The following is a 14435-nucleotide window of genomic DNA, read 5'->3' on the forward strand; positions in this document are numbered from 1 at the left end:
AAAGAGCCACACAGAGAGAGAAACAGATACAGAGAGAGGGGGGGGATTTAAGAAACTTCAGAGTGAATCCAGGAAGAGGGAAGAGATGGAGGACTGGCTTTTCGCTCCGATTTCTGAGCCACCAGCTATTAGTGATGGAGGAGGAGGACAGCTCATTCTGTGGCGTTTTTAAAAAGTCCTGTTTTTTTTTAAGCACAAAAGGAAAAATCTGCAAAAAGGAGAGTGGGAAGGAGAGGAAGGAAGGAGGGAGGGGGGAAAGAAGAAGGGAGGGGGGGAGAAGATGGAAGGAGAAAAGATGGAAGGAGAAAGAATAGAAGGAGGAAGGAGAAGGAGGAAGATGGAAGAAGGAAGGAAGAAAGTGAAAGAAGGGAGAGAGAAAAGAGGGAAGGAGGTAGGAAGAGAAGGGGAAGAGAGGGAAAGAGCAGAAAGACAAAGAGAATGAAGTTGATAGGCAAGAGGAAGGAGGAAGGAAGGAAGAAAAAGGGAGAGAGAGGAAAGAAGAAAAGATGGAACTAGAAAGGAAAGAAGGGAGGGTGGAAAGGGGAAAACAGAGAAAGAGCAGAAAGACAGAGAAGGTAAAGATAGATAGGCAGAAGGAAGGAAGAAGGAAGAAATAGGAAGGAGGGAAGGTGAAAGGATGGAAGGAGGAAGGAACAGAAGCGAAGGGGAAGAGAGAGATGGAAAGAGCAGAAAGACAGAAGGTAAATAGGCAAAAGAAAGGAAGCTGAAAGAATGGAAGGAGGAAGGAAGAGAAAAAAAGGGAGTGAGTGAGGAAAGAGAGGATGGAAGGAGAAAGGAAGGAAGAGAGGGAAAGAGCAGAGGACGGATAAGGTGAAGGTAGATAAGCAAGAGGAATGAAGGAAGGAAGAAGTGAGATGTCTCGAGGAGGGGGAAAACGTTTAGTGACCAAAGTTACAATGGCATTGAAAAAAGTGACTGATGACCATTTTTCACACTTAGCGACCGTTGCAGCATCCTCATGGTCACGTGATCAAAATTTTGTTTGGCAACAGATTTGTATTTATGATGGTTTCAGTCCTGGGGTCATTAATCGCCTTTTGTGAGCTTTTGACAAAATATAAAATTTTTAATCAAGCCCCCCCCCCCCCCCCCCCCCGTCAATGGTGTCCCTCTTTACCAATCTGAAAATCTGGTCACCTTAATGTAGACCCAACTCTCTGACCGCTCCTACCAGGATTTGCAACCTCCAGGAATGTTCAGGGAGTTGTTCTAATTCATTCCTAGCTGCTCCCATTCACTCTAGGGAGCCAGTTGCCAAGGAACTTGCTTTGGCAGCAAAATCAGCTGTTTGTCGGCAAGAGAAGCAAATCCCCTCACTGCTCAGCATGCCGTCTTGGAGGATTTAAACTGGATTTAAACACTTTTTTAAATCAGAATTTCCTTAACTGTGGTCTGTTGAAAAATATGCTTATCAATATATATAATCCCAGCCAACGTGTTAGATATATTACCCAGCCAGTAACATGATGCAAAATGCACCAATTATTTGAGTTAGTGACTTCATAAATTCTGTGATCGCACGAGGAATTTAAAATTACTGACATAATAGCAAATTCTTCATGTGATCACAGAATTTATATGAAACTAATTCAAATAATTGTATGTTGTATCATTTAAATATTGTGTAGGATAGTTTGAATATGTGTTATCAATAGTTATAATTATGTTCACAACTAATGTGTGGACATAATAATATTAGATGAGAATGTTAAATATGTTTCACCATGTTCCCTGCCTAAACAAGATGTTTGTCATGATCTAAAATTACCTGTGCATCTTCTTTTATTTTTCAGCTACAGATTTTCTTGTTGATGACCACTGCATGATAAAGCTTCTGAAAGGGCTATGCTTAAAACATCTGGGCAAGATTTCGGAAGCAGAAGATCACTTTACTTATATTCACTTCAAGTAAGTTTCCAAAACTAGAAGATACTAATGAACATTAAACCAGGAATGGCTGCGTTAAATATCAAAGTTTTCAAGCAGTCTCTTCATGTCAGTTAATAAATTATATGTATTTATATAGATATATATATCTATATATAGGTTTTAACCTGTCTAAGTTAAAATCAGGAGACGGGTTTTAGGAAAATATAAATTATTCTGGAAAGAACATTGGTCCTTTCTTGAGAGAATGATAGCATAAAAACATGCTTTATCTAGTAACCCGATAGCTTCATCAGTCTGGGATAGTAGCTATCAGGATCAAAAAAAGCTTACAGTTTTAAAATAGGTAAAATGGCTTGAGTTGTATAACTTACATATGGATAGTCCTTGACTTACAATCACAATTTGGACTGGACTTTTGATCACTAAACGATGCAGTCATTAAGCAAGTCATCATGTGACCAGACCAAATTTCTTCTTGTCAACTCTGAATAAGTTTACTTATACTTGCCTGTAAAACTATTGTTCTTCATTACATGCACCTTGCCATTTCTTCTTTGAAGTGAAAAGAAGATCAAGTATGATCATTACTTAATTCCAAATGCGCTGCTCGAACTTGCTTTATTATATCTGGATCAAGATAAAATAGAAGAAGCAATTAAGATCCTAGAAAGAGCAAAGTAAGCCTGTTGAAGTATATCTTTCTCATTATTATTAGTAGATAAGGTGATGGGAAGGGTTGAAGTAGATTTGCTGAAAATATATAATTTACTTCAGTAAATGAGGGTTGAAGCATACATTTGTTATTTATTTATAAATTATACTAAAATTTATATTTGGTTTTTAATCAGTGTTGTTAGACTTTGAGCAAATTGTGAATGAGGGACAAACAAGGTTTCATATCTGATTATCTGTAAATAATCAGCAGATACTTTGTATACAGATACAAAACCTATTCCCCAGATTGTGACTGGTGCCAGGTATATATATACATATTTGTGTGTGTGCATGTACATACACACACACATATACTCTCTGAGTATACACATACTACATATTATTCCCTTTTAAAACATAAAATGTTTGTCTTTTTCTGTGTAAATATTGCTCTATTAAATCTAGATGATGATAAACTCTGTAGGTATAAACCTATCACAAATATCTGTTTGTTTTAGACAAAATTATAAGAATTACTCCATGGAAACAAGGACACACTTCAGAATTCAAGCTGCTTTGCATCAAGCCAGATCTCTCCCAGATGATGATGATGATTCTATAGCAATTGTGGTTTTGTAATGTTACTGTTTTTTTTTAAATCAGCAGTTCATTTGGTGTACAAAACTTCACAGATGGATATTATTGGCAATATTTTAAAATGATTTCTGTGTCCACATGCAGCACAAATGTTTTTAATTTTAAAAATTCTGAGGAATCAACACTAAAAAACAGTATTTTTTCATTATCTCTGTGTGCCATTTTCAGCCAGTTTTAACATATATTTTGAAATATATGTTGTTGGTGAATAACAGGAAATAAACTAGTAGAACGTGAAGACTTTCTGCTCACATCTTGATTAGATTCAGATGGTTATTAATTTTTAAAAGTACTAATAAGATGGATCTTGTTTTCTTGATATTAAAAGAATAACTGAATTGCCTGTTAAATTGCTTAAATAGAATAATGTATAGTGCTACAAGCTTGCTTGCTTATCACAAGGAAATAATTTAAAAAGGCAGAATCTCTTTCCCTCCCACCTTTCAGCTGTCCTTTAATAAAGGTGTCCCCAAACTTGACAACTTTAAGACTTGTGGACTTCAACTCCCAGAATTCCCAAATCAGCCATGCTTTGATATGTAAATTAGGTAGGGCAAATAACCCTGTGAAATATTGTTGTTTGGCCAATTTGATTGATTACCAAGAATTTTAGGATAAATATCAATATTAGAATAATTGAAGAACTATAGCAAACAATCCTGAATCATTTTCTGGAACAAAAGCCAAGTTTAAAGTATTTGAAAAGAATTAGATTATTAAAATACTTTTAATGTGTTATTATCCATAATAAGGAGTAAACAATTGATGTTGTAGATGACCATTCTAAGCCTGAGGAGGGATCAAATGCATCATAAGTCACGAGTCCCTGCATACCCACAAGAGATCTAAGTCCAGCCGATCTTGAATATCTCTCTTATCTCCCGCTCATATACCTTGACAGTTAGTTGATCTGATTCTTGTAGAGAGCTTAAGCTTGCAATAAATCTTTATACTTATTTGAACTGCCTGAATCTCCTGATTTCCCCTGGTGCTTGACATTAATTCAACTTAGGAAAATTATTTCACAAAATATTTTACGCTTGATAGCATTTTAAACTGAAACATGTATAGATTCAGCTGCTGACTCTCAGTCAGTGGAATATCACAGGTGAGAGACAGGGTAAGTTACTGAAACTTTTAACTTTTAAAACTATATGATAAATACAGGTAAACTTCAACTTACAACCATTCATTTAGTGACCATCCAAAGATACAACAGCACTGAAAAATGTGACTTATAGCCAAGCCTCATATATACAATTTGCCCCAGCATCTCCATGGTCACATGAACAACATTCAGGCACTTGGCGACCAATTTGTATTTATGATGGTTGCAGCATCCTGGAGCCACATGATTGATATAACTGCAGTGATTTGCTAACAACTGTAGCAAAAAAAGACCACATTGCTTAGCAACAGAAATTCTGGTTCCAACTGTGGTTCCAAGTCGAGGTCTACCTGAGTCTATAATAACAGAATACCTGTAAATTTTCTTACCAAAAGGGAACTTTATGATTTATCCCTGATAGCGTCAATTTCTTTCAGTGGGAATTCCTGGTCTAGACTAATCAGAGCCTTGAGGTTAAAGATAATTCAGTATTGTAGCTTATTTGTGTTCTGCACTTATTCTCTAATTGGAAAGTTCTTAAGAAATTGCTAATTTCTTCTCCAGTTAAATTAACACCATATACTTCAGCATTTTGTATACTTAACTGAATTAATTTCACAAGTGCAGTTTGTACCTTTGCTGGTATATTACATGAAACAAATGTGTCAGTAACCACCTTCAATTTTCGTAGAAACCTGAAAATATGTGATTTATTATTTCAATGTGCAATTAATTAAATATCCTGTGACAGAACATGGGTTAGATAGACCTTTTGTCAAAATTAAAACATAATTTTTTCTTTTTAGATTTAGACCAGAGAATCTTTTCCCACAATAGAAATTACTTGCTTGATCTTGAAAATAGAAATGGTTTAATATTTTCCAGTTTTAAAGAAGGCAACTTTGAGTAAGAAATTGCCAACTTTACTAGCGCAAATGCAATACATGTAGTAACTGTTTGTACCAGATGTGAAATATATGCATAGAAACACAAAGCCAGTTTTTGTACTTTGGCTGCAATATTAAATATTTTTGTGGTTGATGAAATTGTAGCATGTCATTTTCTTTAATAATTGATTGTCCTTCCAAAATACCCTTTTTAATAGCCATCCTGCAGTAAAGTTCAGTCTTGCATGGTGTTTTTTTTTTTTTTTAACTTGTGAGAATTTGTGCTTGATCCTGGGTATATTTATTTCCCAATATGGATGCTTAGGCTATTAACATAGTTCTGTCGGTTGTATTGGAATGTTAACAAATAATAATGTTTGATAAATTAGACTCACACTGTAAACTGACATTTGGTAGATTCTATTGAAATGGAACGGGTATAGATTGGGATATAAGCCAATAACCAGCATTATAGACATTTCCAGCATAATTTAGGAAACATCTTTGGAGATTCACCTATGGAAGTTTGTGCTTTGACATTTGGAGGTAAATCAAATGTTTACTTTTGATTTAGTAATGGATTTAGTAATGCTTTAAAAAAATATTTTTATCACAAAGTTATGGCACACTATTAAATCAGAAAGCTAGATCAAGCAACATTCAGGCAATTGGACAAAATCCAATATAAGCTGTCTTTTGATCTTCATACATAACACCTAACTGCTCCAGAGCAGGTCCTCAAATTAGGAAGCATTATTAGGTAAATGACTTCTTTCTAGTTATATTTTCCAATAGATTTTACATAGTTTAAGTACCTCTGATATTGTGCTTAATTTTTCCTTCTAAATACTACTGAGAAATGGCATGTGCCAATTGACCAAGTTGAATCTCAATGTTAATTTGTACAGAAAAGTAGTGATTTTAAGACACAGAATTTGCTTCTAAATGTAAGTATTTCTTCCTTGTAAGCAGAGTACAAATATGTTTTGATGATTATAACTATGTTATTTGGAAAGATAAATTAAAAGGGCTGAATTTTTCTTTCTTCAGTAACCAAGTCTGGTACGTGCATGCACATACACACATGCTAAACACCTTTGCTTAACTCATAATCATATTTCAAAATAGTTTTGGGAATAAATTTTATGTTCTTAAGGAAGCCTGCTAAGAGCTCCCAGAATAGTGTGTCTTTCCTGTCTCAAGCCACAGGAAGAATTTATGATGATGAAAGTTCTGTGGCTCTTGGTCTAATAGTGATCAACCAGGAATAGAGTCTGTGCGGGAAGAGACCATGGATCAACATAAAATTTTGATATGCCAAGATCAAAGGGCAGGATTTTTGCCAGTCCTGGAACTGTCACAGTTAATTTTCTTTGTAAGGTATCAGTCGAAACATGCAGAAGGAAGCTGCTATTCTCAGTGAGGATATATTGGGAATACATCAGTTGCAATTTGTCCACTAGATGTCTGCTCCTACAAGAAAGGTTATCACAAAGAGGGAATTAAACAGACAGTCAAACAAAAGATGTGACAATTATGGAGTAAATTATTTGGGCTACTTAACATATAATATATGATGGAATTATATGAGGCTTCCTAAGTGCAGCATCGTATCTTGCTGAGCAACTCATCAGAAAAGGACTAAGCAGGCATTGTACAAATGTTTGCATCCACAACTCTGATTTGAGTCTTAAAGAACGTATCGGAACATGCCATTTAACTCTTGCACTAAGAAAGCTCTATGGTAACTGGCTCTTTCAATAAAAGGTGGCCTAAGAACCATAGAGAGCCCCTCCCAAGGACACAAGTCAGGATACTGGACTGTAAGGTTGCTGATTCTACAAAAATATGGTCTATTGGAAAGTTGGCAGTAATGGCAACAGCAATAAATCAGAAAGTCAGAGGTAAGGAGGAAGGAGAGGTCACAAGCACCCGCTACAGCAAAGTCTGAGGGGAGAATATGTTGGCTGTGTTCTCCCCCCCCTTCCCCAGTTGTAGAAACAGACATAGGATATAAATTCCCAGCAAATCCATACTATTTTCCTAGCATTTTAAAGAGTCACAGAAAGAAAACAATGAACATGAAAAAGATGTTTAAAAATGGTTCATTTGCCAATTTAACATCCAAGGTAAAAGAAACAAATTCTTAATCTTGTTAATACTTAACAAGATAGACATTAACATTTATGGAAAAAATATGGAATGACAAGGTAGTATGATTTATTCTGAAAATATTGCACAACTTCCTTTTATCTCTCATCTAGGAATTAAAAACAGTTGAAGGGGGTTGCACTAAAAAGTTTCCATTAAATGTAATTTAATCTAACACGGTACTTGCTTCAAACTGCTTTTTTCAATGCACCAAGTCATAGTGCAGTATCTGATGCAGAATTGCAATTGAGCTAGATAGGTACAAGGATGCTGAGGCAATATGGAGTTCTTTCCCAGCCTGTTTTTTTTTTTTTCATTTGTAAGGTTAACTCTGATCATGCTTGGTATGCTTGCTCACTATAATTTGGAGGGAAAATCTGCTTGCATAGGAGCTGTATGAATACACGAGTGTGCACTTTGGATACGGACTGAAGCATCTGAATGAAAGGTTCTGCAGAATAAGAAATAAGCCATATTTCAGATGTTTGCATACTACTAACCTTGTAGAAATTATTTGACATCTAATTACTCTATACTCTTAAGCTTACAGTCTTCAGTGTAGCTGTTTAAATAGTTTTTAAAATCATGTGTTAAAACAAGGCCAGTCCTCATAATACAGTGCTATTAACTGGAGCCTGTATCTCATGCTAAATTAAAAGAATTGTCTTTTAAATGTATAAAATCACATTAAAGAACACATAATAGGACAAAGCCCTACATGCTAAATTGACAGCTGTTTTTATAACTACACTTTCTTTGCATGACTTTCTCTGCAAGCATACCTTTTGTTGATTTCAGACCTACAAATACTGGAAACAGCACTTCCCAGCTGCAGTTCACCCACTTGATCAGTCCTATGTAATTCTGTGCCAAATACAATTTTTGCATTTTTGTACAAAACATATAGATTATTTAACATCTGCTTGACAGACTGCTTTGCCAGCCAACAAAATACAAGATACATTGATTACATAGACTGAGACACAGTCTGGTTTTTCAAATCTAAGAACTACAAGAATAAGAGATGCAGTATCCTTTTTATATGGTTCCATGTAATACTTGCTGTAAGTAAAAACAAATTTTGTGATATAGGTGATCTTTTAACATGCTTACATGTTCACCATTCTTTACCTGCCAGTAACAACATTGATCTTGGTGTCTGAATCCAGCAAACTTTAGGCAAAAAAAATGAGGCAGGGAAAGAAAAGTCTAGAGAGATAAAACACTGGTCTGTTTTCTGATTTTTCTTCTAACACCTCAACATCAGAATGCCACATACACAAAAGAGATAGTGCATCTCCCATTTGCTTATAAGCTAGGACATCTTTTTGAAGTCCACATAATCCTAACTGCAAACAACATATAGCACTTGTACAACAGATTATAAATAAACTGATTTTCAAGCATAGAGCCAGCCCAAACATAAGAATACGCTATTTAAAAAGACCTAAGGCAAAATGGATTCCATTTCCAATGGATAAAAAAAGAATTGTGCAAACAAGCTTAAAACTATTTTTGTGCCAGTGTTATAAAAATGTAGGATTTGTTTTTCTTCCTGTAATTAGAACATTGACCCAAATACCAGAAACCTGTGAGCAATCTGAGCAGACGTGCCCTTTTCTTTAGGAGAAAAGATGTTTTGGTACCACTTTCTCTTTCAAGTACACAGGTATATCTCACACTGCTTCTGCTCTCCAAGTATATTTTCCCATGGAAGTACTATTGTGTGAGTCAGTGATGCTTGAGCAGAGTTGCTTGCTAATTTCAGTCCACAAAAATTTAATATTTAGCATCTACTATTACCCTCCACCCACTTCTTCTGGGTGGGGGTGCTACTCATGAAGAGTAACTATTTTTAGGTACTGGATCAAGGCTTTACATAAAAATAGCATCCTATGTGTCTATATTCCCTAAAAGATGTCTCTTCTTCCCTCTCCTTATCAATTACCTGCAGCTAGTTGGAAATTATTGTCTTATCACTTTTAAGGAAATGAACTTTTTTGTGTGCATGATTTTGTTTACTAATCTCTGGTTCTTTGGGTAGAATGATAGTATAATCCATTAAAAATGATGTTTTCTTGACAGGTCAGAAGAGACACTCTGGCTCAGTTAGTCTCATAAGAGGACAATAATGCGGCATCAACGGGCTCCATACAGGAAGGACATGTGAAAGATCTCATCAACCAGTCATCTATACAGTCCAGATGGTAAATATGCATGCAGGGCAGGAATCTGATAGGATCTCCGTAAACAAAGTCCATCATACAGATGACGCATCTAGGGAAAAAAGGGAAACAAGTGGAAAAAATGCAAACTGTATAGAAATAGACTCATGAAATTAAGGAGAAAAATCTTGTAAACTTGCTTTCTAATACATATTAAAGTTGTTACTTGTTAAATCTTTGATGTTAAACTTCTAGAAGTTATTATATTATAATCTTGGAAATCCATATGAAATCTATTAAGGCTGTAAATCTGTAAATTTATTTCATAATAAGATGCACTGAGCACACATGGTTGAATAAGTATATGTATAATCCTGCTGCAGAAGCTACATTAATTAATACAGATAATAACATCATTGAAGGCAGACTGTCTTTATTTCATGTTATTGAGATCTGCAATTTCAGTTTAAGTAATTTAGAATAGTGTAATTATTTAAGATGGTCGTTGCTTACCCAATTTCTTTTTGAGAATTTAATTTTGAGAAGGAGTGCATACTTCTCAAGCCACTTGTAAATGCTCTGCATTTTATTATTAGTGAGTTTTTAATTAAATAAAACACTTAACATTAATCTTAGTTTTGTTAATACATGTTACTTCATTTCTGGGTTAAATACTGCCAATTTTTAGATGTTAAAAATGGAGGAAATAAGCCATTTATGCAATCTGAAATTGCCTTGGAACAATTCTGTGAAAAATATTTATCACATTTGGGGGTATTCAGTCCCCCACCATAACGTCATCAACTCATGATGTGGATGCTATATATACATACAGAAACTCACAGTTATTTGTTCATTCAGTATTTTGTGCTTGTTTAATTCATAAGTAAAACCACTCAATATATGGTGTTCCAATATAAGAAGGTAATATCTTTTTAGATTTAAAAAACAGATTGCCCCAACATAGCGACAATAACCATAATCAGCTATTTCCTATAACTGGTGATATAAGGTAAGTGGCTTCAACACAAACATTTGAGGGTTTTGGTAGAATTCTTTATCAGAGAAGGGAACAGGGCACCAATACCACCTTAGATAACCTTGAACTGCAGGATGTCCCTGGGCGTGACATTTTCTTGACTGGTTTAACATTTACATGATGCCACTGGAAGGTACGGGTGACGTACCTTCATCATGAGCTGTCCAGGTGATGTCATGGAAGTTCTATCTTGAGGATTGGTGCCTTTGGGGACCTGGATGGGACAGAACAGGCTTCAACTCAATCCTAACATGACTGAGTGGCTTGGGTTCTAATAGTCCTGGTTCTGGAGATTCTCCATCTCTTGTTTTAGATGAGATTACCACTATCCCACACAGAATCAGTGTGCTATTTCTGTTTACAAAACATAAGTGACTGTGACCTGGAAAACTTTTCCATAGTTTTGTGGACAGGGAAGTTACTTCCCAGTTAGACTATTACAATATGGCCTACTTGGTCCTGCCCTTGGAGTGCATCCAGAATCTGCAATTAGTACAAAATATTGGCAGTTATAAGCACTTTTTAATCCATGGTTTTAGAACAACTCTGTTCTGGGAGCTACATTGGCTGCCAGAATTATTTCAGATAAAAGGTGCAGATGCTTGCCGATAAAGTTCTCCATGCCAGGTTATTTGGGAAATTGCCTCTCCCCAATCACATCTACCCATGCCATCTACTGTGGCAAGAGAGCTATGTTATGAGTCCCATCCATTAAAGAGTGTCACCTGGTGGGGACTCAGAAGAAAGCCTTTTCTATTGTTATGCCAGCTATACTGGATATCACCTCCACACCCCAGAGTTCAAGTTGGCTAAGGCCCCAAAGGGCTTTTACACAGTATGAAGAAATGGCTATGTTCTTGTGCTTGGAGACTGAATGAACTGTCTGCTGGAGTTTGTGAATTAATGTTGTTGAAGTATCTGTATTGCATCTGTTCTGATGGCGTTGTTAAAAATCTTGGCTATTGACTATTTTATATTTTTTGTTGAGTTTTGGGGCTAATTTTTAAAATTTATTAAATTTATTTTATACAGATGGACATATCAATTGAATAAATACAGGGATGAGCAATTCAGGTATTGTCCTGAATCCCCAAAATAGATATTTAAGGGAAATAAGAATAGCTTAAAACCATACATTTATTTGTATATAGATATATACTTAAAAACAGATTGTAGTATATTCTAGAGTAGAATTTTGCTCCTGTTGACACATTATGATAAAAAAAATATTTTTACTTTTGGACATTTCTAGTATTATTTTCTAGTTTATTATCTTCAAATCACAGCTGTAAGAGAAAGATTTTGAATTGAATGGAATCAGTATATCCAGGTTCTCTGAATTTGTAAATTGCTTTGACAGCTAGAAATGTATTTCCAAACAAATGATTACTGTACATATTTTATGCAACAATGTTCTGTGCTGTTTCAGTGACACAATTTCTATAAAACAATTTCTATCAGTAATGCTACATTCCGGGATACCAGTCCATTATTATTTTTGTAATATATGTAATTATGTATATTATACATAATTATTATATTATATATTATATTATACGTAATTATGTATATTATACATATATTAAATTATATCTGCTTTGAATGATATTATGGAAAGTATTTAATCCAATTATTAGTAGCACAACTGAGTGTTTATACGTGTAAAAAAAATGTAATGGAAAGCTGTTTGTTGCCACACAGTTCATATCAGCATGAATGGGAATTGTCTTTGGAAATAAATTGACTACTACGTTCATTATTTGTCAGATATAGGCTGGGGAAAAAGTCACCCACATGGCTCTCATGTCAAAAGGCAGACTAGAAGTTGTGGCATCTAGCTTTCTGCATAAACATAAATGCATAAATATAAAACATTTATGCATGAATATGAACCAGGCTGTTTTGAGATATAGAATGATCGGAAGATTTTAAGTGAAAAGATGAGAATGATTAGGCGGTTTTAAATTTCACATTTCACGATGCAAAAGAAAATGTACAGCTATTTCCACCCTTTTAAAAAAACACAGTTTTTCTGTGGCTAGGAAAAATAAAATCTAGAAGTAGTGAGAAAACATGGAAAGAATTCAGAAGAAAAGTAAGATCATCTGGATTACTGTAAAATTTTATTTAAAAAAAAAAAACTTCAGGGCAGTGCACAAGGAAGACATTTATTGTCAGGAAAAATCTCAGAAAACATCTGCTAACGATTAAAAAAGAGGAAAAAAAGACAATAAAAAAGCGACATATACAGCCCAAGAAGGTGAAGAAAACTGCAAACAAGGAATAAGATTTTTGAAAAGTCCATGAAAGCCATCTCTTAGGTGAGATTACTATCAGAAATCGCACTTCTTCAACTTACTCTCTGATTTTTTTCTCCGAGCCATCTCTTCCAGGGTCATAGACTCCTTTTGGCAGGTGCTGTATAAGGCCTATCCGCTGTGCTATTCTAATCTGTTCTTCCTCCGTAAGCTGGGTGGCTAGGCGGGTCTGGCTAGGAGTCGGATGGTAAACTGGAACTTGTTCCTTAAATTAAAAAGAGGAAGAGGAAGGGAAGAGGGGAAAAACAGTTAAATTGGCTTTGCCATTTTTAAGCTGATTGCGTAAATGAATGGAAATTATTTGCTTGGATCTATCTGCTGGAAGGTTACAGTTCTTTTCTTGCGTGCAGTTTTCTGGCTTAATAAAAAGAAAATTGAATAAACAGCAATTCCTATGTCATTGAATTTGTTTTAAGCAGTTCTTTGCAAAGACAATTTAATTTTAACTCTAGGGGTTCTCCATGGGTTAATTAAATAGATGTATAAACTTGACATGAGTATCTACTTGCAGGCTTGGCTAATTGATTCACTTTTACTCTGCCAATACAGAGAAGCTGTCACTGATGAATTTTTAAACTTTGCTTTGTACAGTAACACTAACATCAAGGGAAGAAGGATGTTAAAAGATAGCAGCCATTTTTTAAGCAAACGAGAACATAAAAGTTATATAGTATTTAATTAAAACTTCATCATTCGTTAAATAATAGATTCCTCTGCCCCATAAACTTCACTCATGCATTAGGAAGTACATGGAGAGAAATCCCACAAAATTATCGAAAAAGCAAATATTGAAGTAGATTTTTAAGATGATCATAGCCATGATGACAAATGTTATGGCATGGGGAACCATTTCTTAGGGCACATGAGGCATTGCCCTATCAGCTCCAGTGTGCATACGCAGGTTGGCCAGCTGATTTCGGCCTTCATTTTCAGCCGTTTTTCTCCCTCTGGAGGCTTCAGGGAAGCCTCCGGAAGGCAAAAAACAACCCAATGTGCAAACCGGAACTTTGGAAACGGACTTCCAGTTTGCACGTTGGGCCATTTTTCTCTTCAGGGAAGCTTCCTGAAGCTTCCAGAGGGAGAAAAACAGCCCAATGTGTAAACTGGAAGTCGGAAAATGGCCTGTTTCTGGCCTCTGGCTGGCCTGCGGAGGGTGGGGGACCATTTTTGCCCTCCCCAGGCTCTAGAAAGCTTCTGGAATTATGGGTGTGGGCACATGCATGCACAACCCCCCTGCACTACCCCCGCTTTTGGCACACGATGGCAAAAAGGTTAGCCATTCCTATACTATAGTATAAATCAGGAATAACAAAACTTCAGCAAAGATATAGATGGTATAGATATAGACAACTGGCTATCTCATGCTTGATAACAGATCACATATGCATAGATGTTATTGCCATTCCTACTGATCTGAGCATCCAGATTATAACTCAAAAAGAATGTTGGTCTTACCTGAACGTGACTTTTAAGAGGAAAGGAGGGAGTGGTCACGTGTGGGTATTCTCAAAGCCTGATTGGTCCAAAGACTGAGAGCAAACTCTT

The 14435-nt window shown here is 35.6% G+C and overlaps 2 protein-coding genes across 4 annotated transcripts in view; one reads left to right on the plus strand and one right to left on the minus strand.

The window, feature by feature from the left end:
- The window catches only part of TTC39A (tetratricopeptide repeat domain 39A), a 74947-nt gene extending 69572 nt beyond the window's left edge, over positions 1–5375 (plus strand). The window contains exons 16-18 of the mRNA XM_087719686.1: positions 1815–1929; positions 2472–2588; positions 3084–5375. Coding sequence (XP_087575812.1) covers positions 1815–1929; positions 2472–2588; positions 3084–3204 — 353 coding nt within the window. The 3' untranslated portion in view covers positions 3205–5375. The remainder of the gene's footprint in view (positions 1–1814; positions 1930–2471; positions 2589–3083) is intronic.
- A 1931-nt stretch (positions 5376–7306) lies between these two features.
- Positions 7307–14435, minus strand: part of RNF11 (ring finger protein 11) — a 41604-nt gene continuing 34475 nt past the window's right edge. For all 3 annotated transcript variants that reach the window (XM_087719683.1, XM_087719684.1, XM_087719685.1), the window contains 2 exons: positions 12932–13095; positions 7307–9645 (listed from right to left, as the gene is read on the minus strand). In XM_087719683.1, the coding sequence (XP_087575809.1) occupies positions 9474–9645; positions 12932–13095 (336 nt within the window). In that variant the 3' untranslated portion in view covers positions 7307–9473. The remainder of the gene's footprint in view (positions 9646–12931; positions 13096–14435) is intronic.

This window comes from Thamnophis sirtalis, unplaced genomic scaffold (genome assembly GCF_051295495.1).
Source record: "Thamnophis sirtalis isolate CommonGarterSnake01/CBP01778 unplaced genomic scaffold, rThaSir2_p1.2 scaffold_7, whole genome shotgun sequence".
In the NCBI taxonomy this organism is placed as follows: Eukaryota; Metazoa; Chordata; class Lepidosauria; order Squamata; family Natricidae; genus Thamnophis; species Thamnophis sirtalis.